This window comes from Mastomys coucha, unplaced genomic scaffold, assembly GCF_008632895.1.
Source record: "Mastomys coucha isolate ucsf_1 unplaced genomic scaffold, UCSF_Mcou_1 pScaffold9, whole genome shotgun sequence".
NCBI classification, from domain to species: Eukaryota; Metazoa; Chordata; class Mammalia; order Rodentia; family Muridae; genus Mastomys; species Mastomys coucha.
Genome location: NW_022196915.1, coordinates 22,113,096 through 22,133,639, shown reverse-complemented (window position 1 = coordinate 22,133,639; position 20,544 = coordinate 22,113,096). Strand labels below are relative to the sequence as shown.

Genomic DNA, 20,544 nt, shown 5'->3' with positions numbered 1-20,544 from the left:
GTGATAATGTGAAAACTGACATGAGGATTGAAATCACATAAATATCACATAAATTTTAAATTTTTGTAGCAAACCAAAAGCAAGCTATGTACTCTCAATAGAGGGAACTTATCCTACTGCAATTGAATAGAAAAAAATTACTAAAAGTACTCAAATGCTTTTTCCTTAGTAGATCTTCTTTTAGATAACAGTTTGTTGCACACCTTTTAAGGAATTTATAAATTCCAATTACTAGGATAATAATTATGAACATTTGCATGAAAATATGGAATATAAGGACTGAACTGTTATAAGCTAGAATGAAATCTTAAAGGTTGAAGGTTAGTTTGATTAATAAGAAGACTGTTGGTAGAGAGAGAAGACATAATTGTCATCGGCTTCTCTAGCTGACTACTGGAATAACCAGGCAATGCTTTAAACTCCAGGGAATCATATACCATGCACAAGTGGGGATGTTACACACTTATTAGACACTGAGAAATTTCCACAGGACAGAAATTAATGAGGGGCTATCTAACTTTGAAAATACATCATTACAGTCGATTTCCTTTTACACATACAGAGACAAATTTAAAGTGGAACAATAGAAAGCCCCTGGATTCCAAAGAGATCTGCAGGGCACAGAGTGTAGAAACCTGCTTCATGGGCAGTTGATGCTGACAAATAGTAATTTGTCAGTAAAATGTAGAAAATAGTAACAGCAAGGAGGAAGTTTAGAAAAGCTACACAGTGACTTTTCTAACTATTACATGAGTTGGATCAAGCAGAATGCTACAAGTATTGGAGGCAAAAACTCCAAAGTAAAACTTTTATAGAAAATCACTGAGCCAGCTATAGGCATGTAAATCAGTTTACACCTCTTTCCCTGAATTCACAAATCTCCCCAAAAGTCTAGAATGTAAGATGCAAATTGCAACCATGTACACTACTAAGAAATCCAAGGATAACCTTAATTGTCCTTCACAGAAAGAGTACTTAACAGTCAAGGACATCAAACAGCAAAGACAGCCTGAAAAGCACAAGAAAGATTTCAACAGGAGAAACAAATATCCAATATGCTTTCACTATATTGCACAGTGTTGGAGAGCAAATGCAGGATAAAATGAAATTTTAAAAACTGTAAATTTAATTACCTATAGGAAGGTCTCTTTATAGCAAAACTTGAGAATGGAATCCATAAACCTGTGCCTAAGAATAAAAGAGGAACCGTAAGAAGGGAAGAGAAAAGAAAAGAAAAAAATATGCAAATGGAACTTATCCAGTCAGAAAAATGGAAGTCTCCCTCAGAAATGAACAGAATTGGAAGAAGAATGGAAAGTAGTCCAGGAAAGTACAAGAGATATGAGGACTCATGTGAGGAGCTAATGCTTCTAGAACGGCTTACTATGAAAAAGTTAACACTTAGAAAAGTTACTTAACTGAACTATGGGGTTTGCAAGAAAAGACTCACACATTCAGAATTCTGATCTGAGTGAGTGAATGAGGACTTTGACAATATTTCAAAAATTGAATAAATAAATAGGGAGAAGGGAGGAGATGAATCACATCTATACTAGTGCATAGTTATTTTGCCATTAATATAATGCAAATTAGACTGATATAAATTAGATGCTAATTATAATGCTTATGGCAAACACTCGAGAATATAATATATATGTATGACAACTTATATTCAAAGAATCCAATTTATATAAATAAATAAAGGCATTAAAATACGAAACAAAAGTATATATAAGACAAAAGAAGACACTAATTGAGAAAACAAAAACTGGCATAACAGAAACTAAATAGCAAAATGGTTAAAATCTCTCTATATCAATATTTAGATTAAATATAAGTGGACTAAATATGCTACTTAAAGTAATGTTAATAAAATGATTTTTATATTACCAACTACATTTTACATATAAGTAATTAAATGTATATTCAAAGAAACATAAATAAAAATACCATAATGATACTCTATGCAAATTTGAAACAAAAGACGAGAAGGATATCTATATGTATTTCACAAAAAAAGTTATATTAAATCAAAAATCATCACAAGGGTGAGAAAAAAATTTTATGATAAAAATCAGTTCATCAAGAGTGTATAATATGTGCCCAATACCTATGTGCATTAAGCAACTATGAACAAAACTGAAGAAATAAATAGCAATTTTAGGAAAGCAGGAATATGTGTCACCAAGCTCCCATAATGTACAGACTATTTAGACAGAAAGTCAATTAATCAAGAACAGGCTAAAATAACATTATAGACAAAATGACCTAACAGAAAAAATCCAATCCAGTGGTAACCCAATGTACATTTTATCAACCCATATGCAAAATTCTCCAATATTAACTATATGTTAGACCTCAATTGATGCTTAAGAAATTTAAAAAGACTAAAATCTTATAAAACACAAAGGTATGAAGCCAGAAACCAATAACAGGAGTAATTCACTAAATATGGAAATTAAATACCAACACTTCAGTAGTTAGCGTGTTAAAGATAAAATGATGTTTTCAGAATTCTTTCCCACAGCCTTAAGGGCTGTCATGAAGGTCATAGCATTTACCATATTTGCTAAGGACATAGACATAACTTTGCCTCCTGGACTCCTGCTGTCTCTGATTATCATGAAGTCACTAACCTTGGCAAAGAGGACGTTTCCCTGATAACCTTGGCAGAAAGAAAATTTCCCAATAACCTTGGCTTGAAGAACATCTGATAACCTTGAAAAGGAGAATATTTCCCAAAAGAGGAGCATGAAGTTGTATGTGTGTGTGTCTGTGTATGTGTGTGTGTGTGTGTGTGTGTGTGTGCGTGCACATGTGCATGTACATATAGGTACATGTATGTGTGTGTATACACAGACTGGAATAATAGCAATAGCAATAGACATGCTAAAGTGGGAGGGGAAATTTTTGCAGGCTCTTACTCCTAGACAAAGAACCATAGACTATAGGAGAAGACTATAGGCAAATAATGAGTACTTAGAGGAAAATTAACTTCTCCAAGGGATGAATCCCCTTATGGTTTGTAACATATGGTGGTCAGCCCTAAAACCATATACACACAAGCAAGAAAATGGATTCAGAAGGATATTTATATATATACATATATATATATGTATGATCATATAAAACATTTTTATTCTCTTTCAGGATTGTATATATATATGTACATATATATAAGTAATATATATATATATAAATAATATATATATATAAATATATATGGCTTCAAAGGAGGCTAACTGGAAGGAGCTAAAGAGAGGAGAAGAGGGAAAGTGTTTCATATATTTCAATTAAAAACAAAATTTTAAAAAGCATTTAAAATTATATAAATGAATTTGATTAATAAAAAGAACAAAATGAGCTCAAAAATAGAATAAAGAAGGAAATAAAAATAAAATAAATGGAAACCAGCTGAAAATAAAATTTTAGCTATACATAGAAAAAAGGCTCAGATAATTCTTTAAATGAAAATAAAAACACATACTACAGAAATACAAATATCATAAAAGACAAAGTGACCACAAACATCCAAATATCAGATAATCTAAAAAAAAATAGATAAAAGATACAACATGCTAAGAGTAAAAGATGAAGAACTAAAAATTATAAACAGTAAAAAGATCAGTAAATCCTTTAGTTCAGGTTTCATTGCTGTGAACATACACTATGACCAAGGCAAGTCGTATAAGTACATCATTTAATTGAGGCTGGCTTACAGGTTCAGAGGTTTGGTCCATTATCATCAAGCGGGGAGAATGGCAGTGTCCAGGTAGGCATGGGGCAGGTGGAGCTGAGCACTCTACATCTTCATCTCAAGACTGCCAGGAGAAGACTGGTTTCCAGGCAGCTAGAACAAGGTTCTTAAAGCCCATGCCCACAGTGACACACCTACTCCAACAAGGTCACACCACCAAATGGTGCCACTCCCTGAGCCAAGCATATACAAACCATCATAGTAAATAGTCCTCCAAACAAAGAAAATACAAGGCCCTGATAGCTTTACTTCTGAAGTATATAAGGTATTTAAACTGAAATTAATCCATATCTTTGTTAGACCCTTCTAAAATATAAAATAGGGTGAAATACATCCAAATTCACTGTATAGAACCACCATTATCCTCATATAAAAGCAAAATATCCATGGCTAATATCCATAAATGTTTGGCAGAATGGCAACAAACTAAAAATATCCAGATTTTGAGGATCTGTATATTCTGAGTGACCATCACACTCAATGGTGAGCCAATGATATGAAGTGTTTTTCTTCTTTCCATGTCGAATATCCAATTTCTCAATGTCTGTATTTGTTTTTTGTTTTTTGGGTTTTTTTTTTTTTTGAGTCTTAGCTCAAAACAAATGAAGCCTTAACCATGAGATCTGAAAATATAAAACTTCCAAAAGAAACTGGAGAAAGTTTTTTGGTATTGGACTGGGCAATTATTTTATTTTATTTTTTTTTTATTTTGATGATCCCCAAAGTGAAGACAACAACAGTAAATATATGCAAATAAAATTTTAACAATCTAAAAAATTTTACCATAGTACACAATCTACAGAAGAAAATTTAAGTCTGTGTAGTGATAGAAAATATCTGAAAACAATGGATCTGGTTATATATTAAACTCCATAAATAAAAAAATTACTCTACAGCAAGAAAACAAATAGCTGGATTATGCAGTCTGAGGACCTTCACATAGTGACACAGATCTTTAATCCCAGCATTCATCAGGCTGAAACAAAAGCTGGCAAATTTGAGGCCAATCTAGCCTAAAAAGTAACACCTTGTATCAAATCAAAAAAAATGTGTGAGTGACCGGAATAGATGCTTTCCCAAACATACATTGGCCATATGTATATGAAAATTAAATATTCAATAGTATTCATTTTCAAATGAATGAGAATCAAAATGTACCTATTACAATGGCTATTTGTGCATTGTTAATAAGAATATAAATTACTATAAAATATGGAAGAGTGCAGAGATTCCCCGTAAAGGATATCTAGAAATTCTATGTGATCTGATAACACAACTTCTCAGCTTATGGCTAAAGGAAATGAGGTCACTATCTTGAAGAGAAAATGGCACTCCTATGTCTATGGCAATATCTTTCAGTATGGCCAAGATAAGAAATCGACCTAAAATATTCCCTATGGATGGATGGTTAAAGAGATTGTAACCCAAAGGATGATGGACAGACAGTGATACAACTCACATGTTTCTCAGCCCTTAAAAGGAAGGAGCCTTGTCATTTATAAAGACCTAGAAGTTGTTACATTAAGTAAAAAACAAACAAACAAAACCAAGCACAGAAAGACAAATATTCCTTCTTGATCTCACTTGCATCCAGAGCCTACAAATGTTTAACTTATGAAAGCAGAGTGTGGAACGGTGACTGGAAGGGACCAGCTGTAAATTGGAATAGATTTTCATTACAGTGTGATATGTTCAGGAGATCTAATGAGCATTGAGACAGCTATAGCTAATGACACCAGATCTTATACTTGAAACTGCTTGGATTTTAATGTATGTCCACATGGTAATCATGAGAACTGACAAGTGTGGATATGTTGTTTAGCTTTGTTATCGTAGGGTCAATGGGAAGAATAGCCTTTCACCTTGGAAGTACTGATAGCTTTACATTTATATAGTGTTTCTGGCAGATACGGTTTGGCTGGTCACCAGCTCTATGCAAAGGATTAATTCTTTCCAAATGAATGCTAAAACTGTTTATTTCAAATTTTCTTTTCAGAAAAGGAAATACATTCATGTAGTTCGAATTAAAAAAAAAAAAAAAGACTGTTCAACAAATACTTCCAATCTGTTGCCTAGCCACTGAGCCCGTATCTGGTAGTAGTAAGTGATTCTATTTTAAACCACTAAGATACAAAGCCTGCAAATCTTCGTCTCCAAATTTGATAGCACAGCTTCCCATCTTGCCTCTGGTCTTGGTGACTGGTCTCAGTTTGAGTAATCACACCACTCTCCTTAGGCAGGAGAGGAGAGCCTTGCTAAGAGACTTCATCTCCACCTTCATAGTAGTCTTGTAGATTTTAGCCTCACCTCTCCCCAGAGCACTTTCAGTATCTTGTTTTTGAAGCTATTGTCCCCAAAGGGGGAGGGGGACGGGGAGGTCTCCTGCCCAGTGTTGTATCTAAGTATCTCTCAACAGTGCAGAGTTCATACTGCTCAACAAACAATGCTTGGAATAGTAACTAAACAAAAAGCCACTTCAACCCAAACTTCAATCCAAATACAGAAACTCATGTAAAATTGGTTATGCACCAAAGAGGAAACATAAGACTGTAAAAGTTTTAGGAAAGAGACAATCTTCAAGGTCTTGGACCCAGGAAAGACCTGACATCAAAAGCATGACCAACTCAGGAAAGCTCATGTTCTACATTAAACCTCATCAAAATTAACATCTTTGCTGTGCAGTCCAGCTAAGAGGTTTAAAAGGTAGGCAACAGAGTGGAATAATATGGTTGCAAATCATATATCAGGCAAAGAAGTACATTTAATAAAGCATGTAAAAATATATACACAGAAAACATCCAAGGAACTTTCAAAAGTCAATGGCAGTATTTAAACAGTCCAATTAGAAAAGGAGTAAAATACGAAAACATATTTTACTTACAAGGATGTATAAGTAAATATGCATATTAAAAAAGTATTCATGGTTGTTCATTAGGAAAATGTAAATTTAACCCACAATGAGACATCGAAATAAGACACATCAGGATGAAAAAATAAAAGGTGGAAACAACACCAAACACCAATGAAGTTTCTTATAAAATTTATCATTCAATTGCCATACAATCTGACAATTGTACTTTTATGTAACGACCACATGTAAATGAATGCATATGTTCATGCAAGAAACTACAGAAATGTTCAAAGTAGTGTTATTTATAATTATCAGCAACTGGAAGCATCACTGATATCCTCCAATGGGTGGATGACTAAACAAACTGTACTACATGGAAAGCATGCATCAATGAGAAGCAATGAACTATGACGACACCAACAACCTGGAAGAGTGTATGAGGCATCAGATGACTGAAAAAGACACAGTCAAAGAGCATCATTCCCTTCATGTAGCATATTTAATGGAAAATCTAAATAAAGCCAGTCAATCATATCCATATCAACACCTGCTTGTAATACAACATTACAGTTTTGCTCAATATTATACTGGGGAAAACTAGGCTGAGCCTAGAAGACCTCTTTGTATTATTTCTTACAACTGCATATAAATCTAAGTTATCACGGTGAAAATATCAGTTTCATAATGATATCAGATAATATCACATTGAATTTTGAATCCTCATCAAGAAATTTGAGCTCTTAACTAGGCAGGTTGAAGCTAAAGGAATAGTTTGAAACAGAACGCTCCATCAATGCATGAACAGAAAAAAAAACAATATGCTGAAGACAATACAGTGAACCATAACAGGAAAGCAGGAGTTCAACAGCAGAGCCCAGGTGAGAGGCCATGTTGGAACCACTGGGCTACCCAGCCAAGTCCAGAAAAGACCCAGGCCTGTCCTCCCTTCAGTATTGTCAGCTCTTATACATGTTTACTCTGCACCTTTGTTCTTTCTTTCAGTAATGTGCACTGCATTTGAGAATCTGATCATGATCAAGGCATTTTCAAAAGTAACTCCGTGACATCAAATTTATTCTTTCATTGTAGAATTTTAATAAATTTTTAAAAAATGAAGAAAGAAAGTTATACCTGAAATGATATTTTAATTAAATAAAAAAGAATTCACTCTTGATAAAACTGTTATAATTTTATAAATATAACAAAACTAAATAATAGGCATGTGTGTGTGTGTTTGTATGTGTGTGTGTGTGTGTGTGTGTGTGTGTGTGGTGTTCACATGTTTACCTTGGCATGCATGTAGAGGTCATAACACAACTTGAGGGATCTGGTTCTTTCCTTCTACATGTAAGTGCCATGGACTTAATTTAGGTCATCAGCCTTGGCTATTGCCACCTTTACCAACTGTGCCATTTCCAGAGCCCAATTAACAAGTTTTTAAAAATTAATTTAAAGATTTTTGAAGATCTGAAAATGTATTAGACTTGTGACCTCCATTAATTTTAAATGAATGTTGATAAAATTTTGATTAAATGAGTTTACTTTCTAGTTTAAAGTATCTGAGGAAATTTAATTTGTTAATTTTAGTGTTTCGGTTTATTACTTTTATAATTGATATTTAAATGTTCAGACAAATATAATTTAATTTATACTTGTATGAGATTATGACTAAAATAAAACACAGGATCAGAGAGAGCCCTTCTATAAAATATCTCCTTCATTCACTTTCAGAGCCTAGGTCTGTGTCTATCTCTGCCTGGCGCCTCTCAATGCCACGAGGCAGCCTCAGCAAGACTACATCCTCTCTGAAGCCTTTCAGAGCTGATGAGATCAAGGAAGGGCATTCTTACCTTATGGGGTTGTCCATCCTGGACACTGTGAGGAAAGCAGCAAGGTTGGCTGTGTAGGAGGAACATACAATGAGCGTGAAGAGCCACCAGCTGCCCATCACGATGCGCATGGCCACAGAGTTCACCGAAGACTCACCACCTGTAGAATGCAGAGGGATTAACTTTAACTGCCTCTCACCCTCCTTGGCCAAGGTCAAAGACTGCTAGCACATATTCACAGGACATTATATTTTTAAGGGAATGTCCTTCAAACCACCAATATTAGGAAAGGCCAGAGGATGATAAAAGGCAAAGAAAAAAAAAAAGATTGGAATCTAGTGATGAGACATGGGCCATGCACTTATTCTGTAAACAAAGAATTTGGTCCTACCTGGAGGCCCTCCTGCTTTCTTTTAACCCAGAGAAATAAGATTCCTCATATCACTTTTATTAGTAGTCAGGCCTCACTGGATGATCCCATACACAACCAGGCCTGAAAGAAAGCACTGCAGGCAGCTCTCACTGGGAAGCTACTTCTTGGTGGCCTTTATTTCTCTTTGGACCCTTAGGTAGAAGCTGAAGAAAGCTCCTCCTTTCCTATTCTCTTTCTATAACCTTGAAAGCTTTTGCTATGATGCACACAAGGTGGAAATTCACGTGAAGAAATTTGCGATGTGTGATTTCCGGTCGGAAGTGCAAACCCGGAGCTCACCACTGGATTGAAGTGCTATGAGGCCCCTGGAAGGCAGGAGGCTTTATATTTCAGCAACTGCTTACAGATGGCTGCCCTGTGTTGTGGCTTGTTCTGAGTTCCGTTTGACAACCTCACGTGCATAGCAATCACTTTAACGTGGGAGGGGAAGGAAAGGCACTGAAGTCCAAAGTTAATTTTATCTAAAATGGAAAATCAGGATTGGAAGTTGAGTTTTTGAGGCTTTATTTAATCTCTACCTGGCATTGCTTAGAAAAACAGAGTACAGCATTGTCCTGAGATCAAATAAAATTACATTTAAAATGACTTTTGTGGTATGTATCTGAGAATCTGGCCGAAGAATAAGCTTTTGCTGGCCCCCGGGTCTATTCAGACAACAGAAAATTGGGAATGTACCTTGCTGAACAAAGGCTCCATAGACAATCCAGATGGCACTGTGCAGGGTGGCAGAAGCTGAGGGTCGTGGCTGGGTGGCACTCTGAGACCTTACAGCTTGTATCCGATTCAACACGAATATAAGCACACCCACTACAGGAATGGCTGCGGCAATGCAGGCCCACACCGCAAAGTCAAACGGGGCAAAAAGCGAAAAGATGCTGATCTTCTCCTCAGGCTTCTTGATGAGGATCCCTACTGAGTAGTCCATGTATCGCTTGCTGAAGTCCACAACACTCTCTCTCTCTGGGGTGATGGTAATAGCAGAGATGGCCAAGTCTGCTCTCTGAAAGACAAAGTTCATGAGAGGTGACCTTTAGCTCTTTGCTGATTTCCACCTAGGTCAAGATCTACCTTCTACCCATTTTCAAGATCTGCTCAAAGGCAATGGGTTTGAGAAGTGACCTGTGAGAACTCAGAGAACAAAATAAAACCCAACATCATGATGTCTACTACTCACATTTCATCTTATATGTGTCTCTCTCTGGACCTAGATCTGACTTCTATTCTTAACCTGTGGGTCACAACCCTTCCGGGGAGTTGAATACCTGATATCCTGTAAATCAGATATTTACATTATTATTCATATCTAGCAAAATTACAGTTATGAAGTAGCAGCAAAATAGGTGGGGATTATCACAACATGAGGAACTGTATTAAAGGGTCACAGCATTAGGAAGGTTGAGAACCACTGTCCAAGACATCAAAACTCAATGAAGTATTTTTATTTTCTATGAATTGCACTTGTTCATTTTCTTATCAGTCTACCTACCAAACCCTGTCTACTGTTTTTTCTGCCTGTATTCCAGGCAAAAGTGTCATAGTACTGAAACTTGCCACCAAGCAGAAGTGTAATCCAAAAGGGCATGTGACCTTCTACTTCCTACCAAGGACACCTTTCTTCCTTTGAGGTTAATGTGCATCTTTCATGCCTGGCAAGAGCACAGATATATACTATTTCTCCAGCAAGTCTCTTCAACTTTCATTATTCATATCAACTGGCTTTACTTCTAAAATACTTCAGAAATTAAATGACGGCACAACTATACTCAGCCTCAAAAATATATTTGTTGATTTTTAAACAGTATTTGTTTATTATTGTGTATGTATATATATTGAGAGACAAAGAGACAGCAAAGAAAAGAAGGAGACAGAGAAGTTTAATTGTAGGTACATGTTTGGAGGGCAGAGGACAACTTCATATATTGGTTCACTCCTACCTTCCCATGGGGTCTAGAAGTTAAATGTTGGTTTTCAGTCTTGAACAGCAAGTACTCTTACCTTCTTAGTGATCTTGCTGCCTTTCCTGTTTTATGTACATACTTTAAGCCAAAGTAATATCCTCAGAGAATAGAGGGATCACATATTACTCTTAACTTAAAACATGTTGGCTAATTCTTCCTATAGTTAGGAAAAGTCTCTCTGGACATGTTATATTATAACCTGAAAATCATCTTCCAAGACTGCATTAAAATGAACTGTTTGGTAAAGGTTAAGAGTTCCATGCTTAGATCAGTGAATGGGCAGTGCATAATGGGACCTATAATCCCCCTTTGAACACAAAGGTGCTGAAAGGTATATTCAGTATCCTGACCTTGCCTCAAGGAATCTACAGAAATAGGTACGTTTTAGAATAACCAATTAAAACTGCATATCTTAACTATAAGCTGAAATAGAGAAAATGTGCTCAGAAGGAATTTATAAGGTTTAATATGTGAGATCGAAGAGAGAGATATATCAAGGTTCTAAGCTGAATTCTAACAACCTAAAGTAACATGGGAAATATTTGAAGGTACCTATGCCAGAGCATGTTGGCTTCTTAACTTCCTTCTCAGGAACCAAAGACCAAGGAGTCTCTTTTAAGGCTGTGGGAGTTTGCATAATATTTAACATCTGAGAAATAGGGCTCCTAAGATGCTCAGCAGGTGAAGGATCCTGCTACCAAGCCTGACAACCTGGGTTTGGTCCTTAGGACCCATATATATGGTAGAAGAAAAGAACTGACTCCTTCAAGTTGTCCTCTGGGCTCCATGTGAACTCAGTGGTATATGTATAAATGCATACTGCACATACACACAGAGTAATAAAGAATAATATTCATAAAGTATTTAAAGAGCTATAAAAGAGATTAAATTGGAGCACAGGAGGTTAATAGCATAGGATGGATGGAGAACTTATTTATGGAGCAAGATCCAGAGGAGGCATACTGAAATCAACTTAAAATACAATTTCAGGAAGCTTTCTATGACTGGAAGACATAGTCCCCCACTAATAATGGAGGTCCTGTACTTACAAATATATGTTTTATAGGGAGTAGAATTTTTACCTAAAAGTTTTGACTTATTTCCAAAATATATAAGGATAGCTTGTTTTTCCTTTGAGAAGGAAAAGTTACTAGGTATTTTGAGGACAAAAAGAAAATATGTGAAACCTCTCTGACGGATGTAGCCATGGCATCTGACAAAGGAAAAATGGGGAGACAGCTGAAGATAGAAAGCATATACATCCATATATTAATCTGTGCAGACCTCTAGATTTCATGTGGAAACTTGAATGTACACATCAAACGTAGAAAATAAAAATGATTCAAGATTTGAATTTAACAAAAAATCAAGAACACAAGAAACCATATGGAAGGAAATGCATGAGGATTTTTCTGGATGACTGCAAAAGGGTACACAGGGTAGGGAAGGCTACAGTGTCAGAGGGGTGCATAAATTCACAAGAGTGATAAATCTCACATATGCATGCCAGGTGGAGAGCAACACACCAGGGACCACATATGATGTATGTCCATATATACACAATGTTCCACACTGCAGCAATATAGAGAAGAGCTTCCAATCTGACCCCTACAGGGGTCATACAGCATATTTCCTGCCCATCAGATATTTACATTAGGGTTTATAACAGTATCAAAATTACAGTTGTGGAGTAGCAACAAAATAGTTTTATGGTTGGGGTCACCACAGCATGAGGTGCTGTATTAAAGGGTTGCAGTGTTAGGAAAGTTAAGAGCCACTGCTATAGAAGATTACAGGATAGGAGTAAGAACAAAATTAACTATAACTGGATATGAGTGACCACAGTGGGATAATGGAAGTGCTTAGAGAATAGATTACACTGGTGCTTGTACAACCTCTGTACAGTTCCTACATATCATTGAAACTAAGATTTAAACTGGATAGTTTATAGTATCTAAATTCTAGTAAAATAAAGTTTCTTTTACAATAAAAGATTAATGAAACTAACAAAGTAATAGGCCTAATCTTTTCCAACACATGCTTAAAAAGTAAGATTCTGTGTTTCATGAGAAAAAGACACACACACACACACATACACACTTCTAAATAATCAAAAGCACAACAAGTTGTGGTCATGAAGTAGCAGAGAGGATGGCCTGCGATGCTAATATCATACAGAGATTCAAATATTTAAACTAAAGGTGACTAGAGGTCAGTGTAACAAGGGACTGCTAGTCCAGGTTTGCCCACAGCCGTGCCAAGAACTTTCAAGGTCAGTGGAAGCAGTAATATCAGAATTGGGGTCACCATTTTAATAGAGGCCATGAAGTAACAGGAATAAGAGTAGGAGAGGATGAATCACTTTCATGCTGTAAGTTCCAATGAGGAGTTAGTCTGCAGATAGGAGGGAAGCTTACAATGTGAAATTGTTATTCAAAAGTATGGGGATGCCACACCTTCAGCACACAAGGCCATGACCACTCACATTTACACACACACATTTGCATGGGCACATACTACACTTGTAGTATATGAGACATTGAAGAATAAGCATTTAGTAGAACTCCTTGGGGAGGGGGATGAATTTCCCACTTTAGGCCAAGTACAGAAGTGGTTAGTGGAAGAGTTAATTACAGAGAAGGTTTATTATAGTGGGTAAGCTCCAACTGGATGGGTAACGTACAAAATGGAAAAAGTTGAGGTTGTCAGGGTATGAGAAAATAAAAGAGCAGACACAGACACAGAATGGAAGAGGGAGAGGAAAAAGATGTCTCCACATAGTCCCAAGTACTCAAACATGTAATGAGCCAAATTCAGGTATCTCTTAGAGACATACTAGAATGCCCCCTTTGTGGCCCTGATCCCGAAACTTACCTTGCTAATGAGCTCCCCGATCATCCCATTCCAGGAGGTGTTATGGAGCTGGTGACCATACCTGCCATCAGGGGCCTGGTATATTTCATATTTGAATCCTAGAGCCTTAGCCAGTGCATCTAGCACATCTATGGAGAATCCTTTGTAACGCTTGGGCTGTCCAAGGATATTCTCAGCCACCATCACAAAAGGCTCTTCCTGCAGAAAACAGAATAAACATTCTTCAACCCAACAGGTTCACTGACATATATTCCCAGGATCTTGGCACAGAGACCAACATGATGAACTATAACATTAGAATGTTAGTATAAGGGCTGGGGGCATAGCTCACTAGAAAAGCAAGTGTTTAGCATATGCAAGACCCTAGGTTCTATCCCCATCATGGACAATAATGATACCAACAGCAACAACAATAGTGAAATGTTGTTATCTATTCAATTTCTACCCAAAGGCTGAACTCCTCTGCCCTTTTCTAAAAGCACTTTATGGACAGTCAAGGTACAGTGCACAGGAGCGATGCTCCAGCCAACAGGTCAGCAAGGGGCAGTGGGGATTTAATTGTCCTGTGTATATCTTCCTAGCCTCTATCCTAACCCTAAGACCCCACAATAAAATAGTGTGCATTCTTTCCTTCTTCTGTAGAATTCATACTGATATAGGACTCTGTCCTTAGTATACGTCATTATTCTAGGGGAGCCACAGAAGAATTGTAACACCTTTTTAAATGTAGAATAATGCATGGCCATAAAGCTATGTGGTACTAGATGGAAAGAAGACACCATTCCACATATCAGGTGGTATTAGAAAATAAATGCACATTAATGGGTCAAAATTATACCATAAGTCAAAGCATAGGAAAGAATTAACCCCCCAGATCATGAGTCCAATATCATGTCGAGTTCAAACCTACAGACTATATGCTATGTCCTGGGAGGTAGGTGATCATGTATAAAACATATCAGTCATTCATCCCCACAATTTCTTCTTGTGTGAAGCTGAACATGAATGTCTGAGAACAAAGAGCTCCAGGGAATGCATGTAATGGAGTTACTTTATTTAAAAGAAACAGAATGTAAGGTTCATTCATGGTTTGTATATAGGGAATATAGAAATGCTAAAGGAGACAGTTTGTGAGTTTCGTGGTGGGAAGGAAAGAGTTGGGTTATGACTGGCCTACCCAAAAATGAGAAAAAAATTAAGTTTTTCTAAAAGAAAAAAATAAAATAAACAGAATATGAATCTGACAATTGTAGAAGTCTATGATTATAGGAAATCTTTGTAGAAAAAGCATAAGTAATGAACATTTATTTATTGCAAATTTATTATCACTTTTCCCTCAGCAGTATTGGGCACTAGGAAAATGTCTTCCCTTGAGCATCTTTCTGGAGAGCCTGGCTGTCCACCCTGTTCTCCCAAGGAGTAGCAGGAGGTTAAGACCCAGGTCACAGTTCTAAAAATTCTTGAGAGCTCAGCAGAAGGCAACATGAGTGGTCCTTCTACAGTATACCCTGGAAATCCCAGAGGTCTTTGGGGAGACTCTTCCATCTTACTCTCTGTTAGGTTGTCCAAATCATTATTTGAATGACAGGACTCCTGTGAACTCAAGTGGCTTTTCAAGATCCCCTTCTCAACCTTGCAATAACCAGAGAGAACTTAATATCCCCTCCTCAAGCCTGCATTAACCATGGAGTAGCCTCTGACTCGGAGACCTGGAGAACAAAGTTCCCAGGATGTCCCATGATCCTACCAAGACAGTCACCACTTTGAGAGTCAGTCCTTGGAGGCGGCTGCCCATGGGCCTCTCCTGTAGACTGCCATTCAAGCCCTTCTCTGAGTCCCAGGTCGCCAGCTGTGGAGGAAAAACAGAAGAGTAAGGGATGGAAGACGTGTAAACACCTTAGGGGCTCTTCCCAAACTGAAACCTTCAATCAGACAGGTAGACAACAGCTGGACTTCTTAGAGACCCAGAGGCATCTCAATACTATAAAGAGGAGAGAGATACATCAAACACTGAGTTTCTCTTCTCCCATTATCTCATCTGGATCTCTAGAACTCCATAAATCCCTAAAATAAAGTCAACTGGTAGGATTTGGCCTCTGGAATATTTATATCTAATTTTATGTCACAGTGTCCCCATAATGTGTCCTCTTCCCTAACTGCCTTTATCTTTCCATCTGATGGTACCACAATGAGTTAAATTGAGAATAATAATTCAATTAACAAGTATATAGCCTGTCGAAGCATTCTGGGGCCTATGATACACAGGGCTAAATTCTCTCTGCCTATTTTTGCCATAGTACAAGCTCTATAGCTTTTAGTGGTATGTAGGCAGAAGCTAGTAGCCAAATAGATGAGCTTGGTATCTGCCAATATCTCTATGAGGCCTTAGGCTATATCTAATAGTCTGTTGCATCTCTGATGCATATTCTAAGAATATGAAGAAGACTCTGGCTTTGGAACAATGAGATGATAAATGTGTTCAAGAGTCACTGTTCCTTCCTGCAGTGCTACAAGTAATTATAACTAGACCTCTGCATTGTCATTAACTCCTATTAATTGAAGAGATAAAATATAGAGAGACAATATATAGACTCTTCTTAAACTAACTAAATAAAAACTTCAAGGTCTGGTTATGGGGAATATTAATACATCTTGACCTACTAGTATAGTTGTATACTAGACTCTTTTTTAGAGGAATTTTTTGAACATAGGTTGCTCCATCTATGGAGATTCCGAAGTAATTAGCTTGTAGTGTTAGTTCTCCTGGTGAGTTTATCCTTCAGCCAGGATTGTGAACCACTGCTATTAATTAAACTGGTAGTTCTCAAACTACAGATATGTGCCAATCACATGGCTTTTCTGTGCACTTTCTGATGAGATTATTCACGTCTAACAAGCTCCCAGGCGCTGTTGCTGCTGTTGCTCCACTGACCACCATTTAAATAGCAAGGGGTTAATGGATCAAATAGCTCTATGCAGAGCACACTCTTCATTAGGGAAGAAACACAAGATACCTATTTAACTCCAAATTTATGCCTCTGGACATGTACCATGGGGCCCTAAAAGCACTGTCAAAGCTGTACTTAGGATACATCTACTTGCCCAGAACTCCCTGGACGTCTAATACTCAGCCCTAAGAAGCCACTATCCTAAAAGTTGAGAAAACATTCCAGTTGAGAGATATGAGATCCAAAACAAAACCATCAGAAGGAGATTATAGAATTCCCATATCCAGCCTAAAAGAAGCCTGGCATTTCTTATTGTCACTTTGGACCCAACATCTACTAATATACATTCCAACTTAAGTAACAGGATGTTTGCCAGTAGAGACTAAATAATTTAATTTAAAGCATGGTTGCATAGTCTAAAGAGCCCACACCACTGCTACCTAATTTGTTGTATGCTAGAGTTTAGAGAAAATTGAGATTCCCTAGAATTCTAATCAAATACATCAAGGATGTTAATGATACCATTCTCTGAGAGCTGAAACAAGAGAAAACAATGTGGCTATTCCCCACTGTGGTTCCAAGAAATAGCACCCAGTCTCTGAATTTATGATGCTGATTAAAAACTAAGGCCAGAGCTGAAGACATAGCTTAGCAGTTAAGAGCACTTGCTGTTCTTGCAGAGGACCCAGGTTCAGTTCCCAGAACCCTTAAGACTGCTTATAACTGCCTATAAGTCCAGTTCCAGGAGATCCAATGTCCTCACCAGGCCTCACAACTATTGAATGCATGTGGTAACTTATATATATGTAGACAAAACACTTGTATACATCAAATAGAAGTAAATACAATCTTTAAAATAAAATAAAATGCTTATCAAAGACAAAAGGAAAGACTCAATCAAGGGTTTGTTTCCCTGTTCCCTTTGTAGGATATGGAATGAATCTCAGGGCAAGGTGTAGGTTACATTTTGACCATCTGCATCTGTATCTCATAACTGTTTAGCTGATGCTGAAGATGCTCATCCCTGATTTGTGGTCCCTACTTCTGGGTATGGGTAGTGTTTGGAGGTGTCCTTTACCATCAGAATGGTAGTCATCATTATGATGAAGGCAATCCTGACATAACAATGTGTCAACTAGATATTCTATCCTATGTTATGATTGGATTTCTACAGCTGCTGCCAAATATCCTTGGCACAGGAAAGGGGAATCTTAACACTTTGATACACTATATTGAATGAGTACCTAGTATAGCACTTTGCCTAGCCTGCATCACCCAGGTTATATTTGTATTAAGATTATACTTGTGCACAAGAATTGAAATTAAAAGCAAAAGGGAACATGAAATTAAGCCCTTGCCTGCTTAGGTTTAGCTCGCTTGCAACATGGGATCTACCTTTCAATATCTCTCCAAGGATGCTTTGTTTCTACCCACTACTAAGCTACAGGCAGCACTACTCTGCCTAAGGCCATTGAAATAGTTTCCTTATTAGTCTCAGTACTATCATCTGTGTATTGGAATATACCTTTCAAATAAGTTAACCAGGCCTGGAGAGATACCTTAGTAGTCAAGAATACTTATTGCTCTTGCACAAACCCAGGATTTTCCACACCCACATGGTAATCAAAACCATCCTTAACTCCAGTTTTAGCAGATCCAATTTCCTTTTCTACCTTTCATGGATACCAAGCATGCTAGGGTGCATAGACATATATATATATATATATATATATATATATATATATATATATATATATATATATATATATATATATATATGCAAAATCCTCAAATGCATAGAATACATCCTTAAAAATTTCAAAACAAGTCACAACACAAAAATATAAATTATCATTTTCTAATAAATCCTCATTTCCTACAGAGTAGCTCCAAATACTCCTAAGTCTGACCAAAAAGAACAGCTTTTCCAACTACGAGTCCACTCTGACATTCACCTGAGTCAGTTTAGATAGCCATGTGCATCCCAACCCCAGGAATCCTACTTTTCCCATGTTTATTATGTACCTCCTAAACCTTATGTTCAATTCTCTCTGGCCAGGATGCCATTTCTCTTCTTCAGGGTATAATAAAGTATGTCTTTTTTAAAAAAATGTTTTCACTTTAGAATAGTTTTATAATAACAAAAAAGTGGTAGAGGTCTCACTTATAATTCTCAGCTTCCATCTTCCCCTGATGTTAAGATATAAACATATCTTGCATTATTATCATACATTGGTATGTTATATTCATCACAGCTAATTAATATTTCTCATGGCCTCCAGGATTTATGCAAAGTTGCACTAGACATAGTCTCCAGAACCTTATACTCAGGACCTGACTTCCTGCTCTACTCTCTAGAACCCTACATTGCAGGTAGCCTTGCTCATCCCCATCATTTGGTCCAACCTTGCCTCCAACAGCACTGTGGTCTCCTCTCTACAACAGGCTGCTGTAACTGGCAAAGATTTGGAGAAGATGAAAGTTTGAAGACATGAGTATCAGATTTAATGAATGAGCCATGTATTAGACCTGGTCTCACCATTTATGTGGATGAGCTCAGAGCATTTGAGACACAAAAGGTTGCCAATAAATATTTGTTGAATATATTCTCTCAGATTCCATTTTCTTATTTGTAAAATAGAATGTATCTGCATTTCCTGCCTGCCTAGTTGAGAGTCTGGTAAAGGAATAAAATAATTTTGAAGTAACCTGTCATAAAACAGCTTAATTAAGAATCACAAATAGGGCACAAACCATTTGTACTATATAACCTGAATTATATATAAAGAAAAAGTGGCAAAAAAATGAAACAAAGTATGTTAAGACATGTATAGGCACTGCATATAGGCCGAGTGATAGCAAACAGCCATTATTACCTGCTTATTGATCATCTTCTTTAAAAGAATTTTCACTATTTTAACAGGAAGGAAATGGAGTTTTACCTAAACAATCAATAGCATAATGATTACACAAATTTCTATCAATGCTTTTTTATGACTGAAAACTGAAACCCAGAAGTGTATCTAGAGTCTTATCTATCATTAAGTTAAGGCTCTTCTAAAACAAATAACCAAATAAGTCCATATTCCATCTGCAGAAAACTATGGGGCAGGGTCCCTCATCTCCTAGAGGAAGCATACTTGACCACTGTATTACGCCCTAAGGTTCCAAGCAAGAGTGGATCTGGTGGGTCTTGGTGGGTCTGAAGACAGAGACATCCCTATAGGTGAAGCCCAGATTCATGAAAACAGGAAATCTTTCTCTATTAAGAAAGCAGGATGACATCAAACATTTTTGCTAATATTCAGTCAAATCTAATGAAAGAACATTTAAATCAATGTAATTTAAATCAATTTAAATCCATCATAAGAAAAGGAAAATATAAAGCCTTCAAGGCATGTTATCATCCTTATCTTTAGTTCTGAAAGTGCTTGGAACTTAAAGAGGGTTTTTGTTTTGTCTTGTTTTGTTTTCTTTCAATATCAACTTTCTTTCTTTGGGCTTCAGGTATCTTGTGGCCTGCAAAGAAAGAATTACTTCAAAGTGAAACACAAATTCTGTCTTTCAAACACATCAAAGTGCAACCATGTTCCAGGATTCAGGATCCTTTGTGTTGGGCAAGAAAGCTTATCATTCTCTTGGATGAGGCCAGAGCCCAGTGCCCACAGCTGAGACTATTTCCACAAAACTATGTGTTCTTGCCCAAATCTTAAGACCAGAGTTGGAGCTTTCTGAGAGAGGCAATGCCTCAGAATACCCTATCTACAAGATTCCAATGAGAGAACCCAATGAAGTTTAAAATAATTCCCAAGCTTATGAGCTTATGGCCAGTCTGCATAGGAGGGAAGTATGCCCCACCTCCACCCTAAGGTTATATATATGGGGCTTCCTGAT

The 20,544-nt window shown here is 36.9% G+C and overlaps 1 protein-coding gene across 2 annotated transcripts in view; it reads right to left on the bottom strand.

Annotated features, from left to right (window-relative positions):
* Window positions 1-20,544, bottom strand: part of Grid1 (glutamate ionotropic receptor delta type subunit 1) — a 719,786-nt gene that overhangs the window by 109,964 nt on the left and 589,278 nt on the right. For both annotated transcript variants that reach the window (XM_031363059.1, XM_031363060.1), the window contains exons 9-12: window positions 15,450-15,551; window positions 13,703-13,900; window positions 9,546-9,870; window positions 8,459-8,597 (exon numbers count right to left, since the gene is read on the bottom strand). In XM_031363059.1, the coding sequence (XP_031218919.1) occupies window positions 8,459-8,597; window positions 9,546-9,870; window positions 13,703-13,900; window positions 15,450-15,551 (764 nt within the window). The remainder of the gene's footprint in view (window positions 1-8,458; window positions 8,598-9,545; window positions 9,871-13,702; window positions 13,901-15,449; window positions 15,552-20,544) is intronic.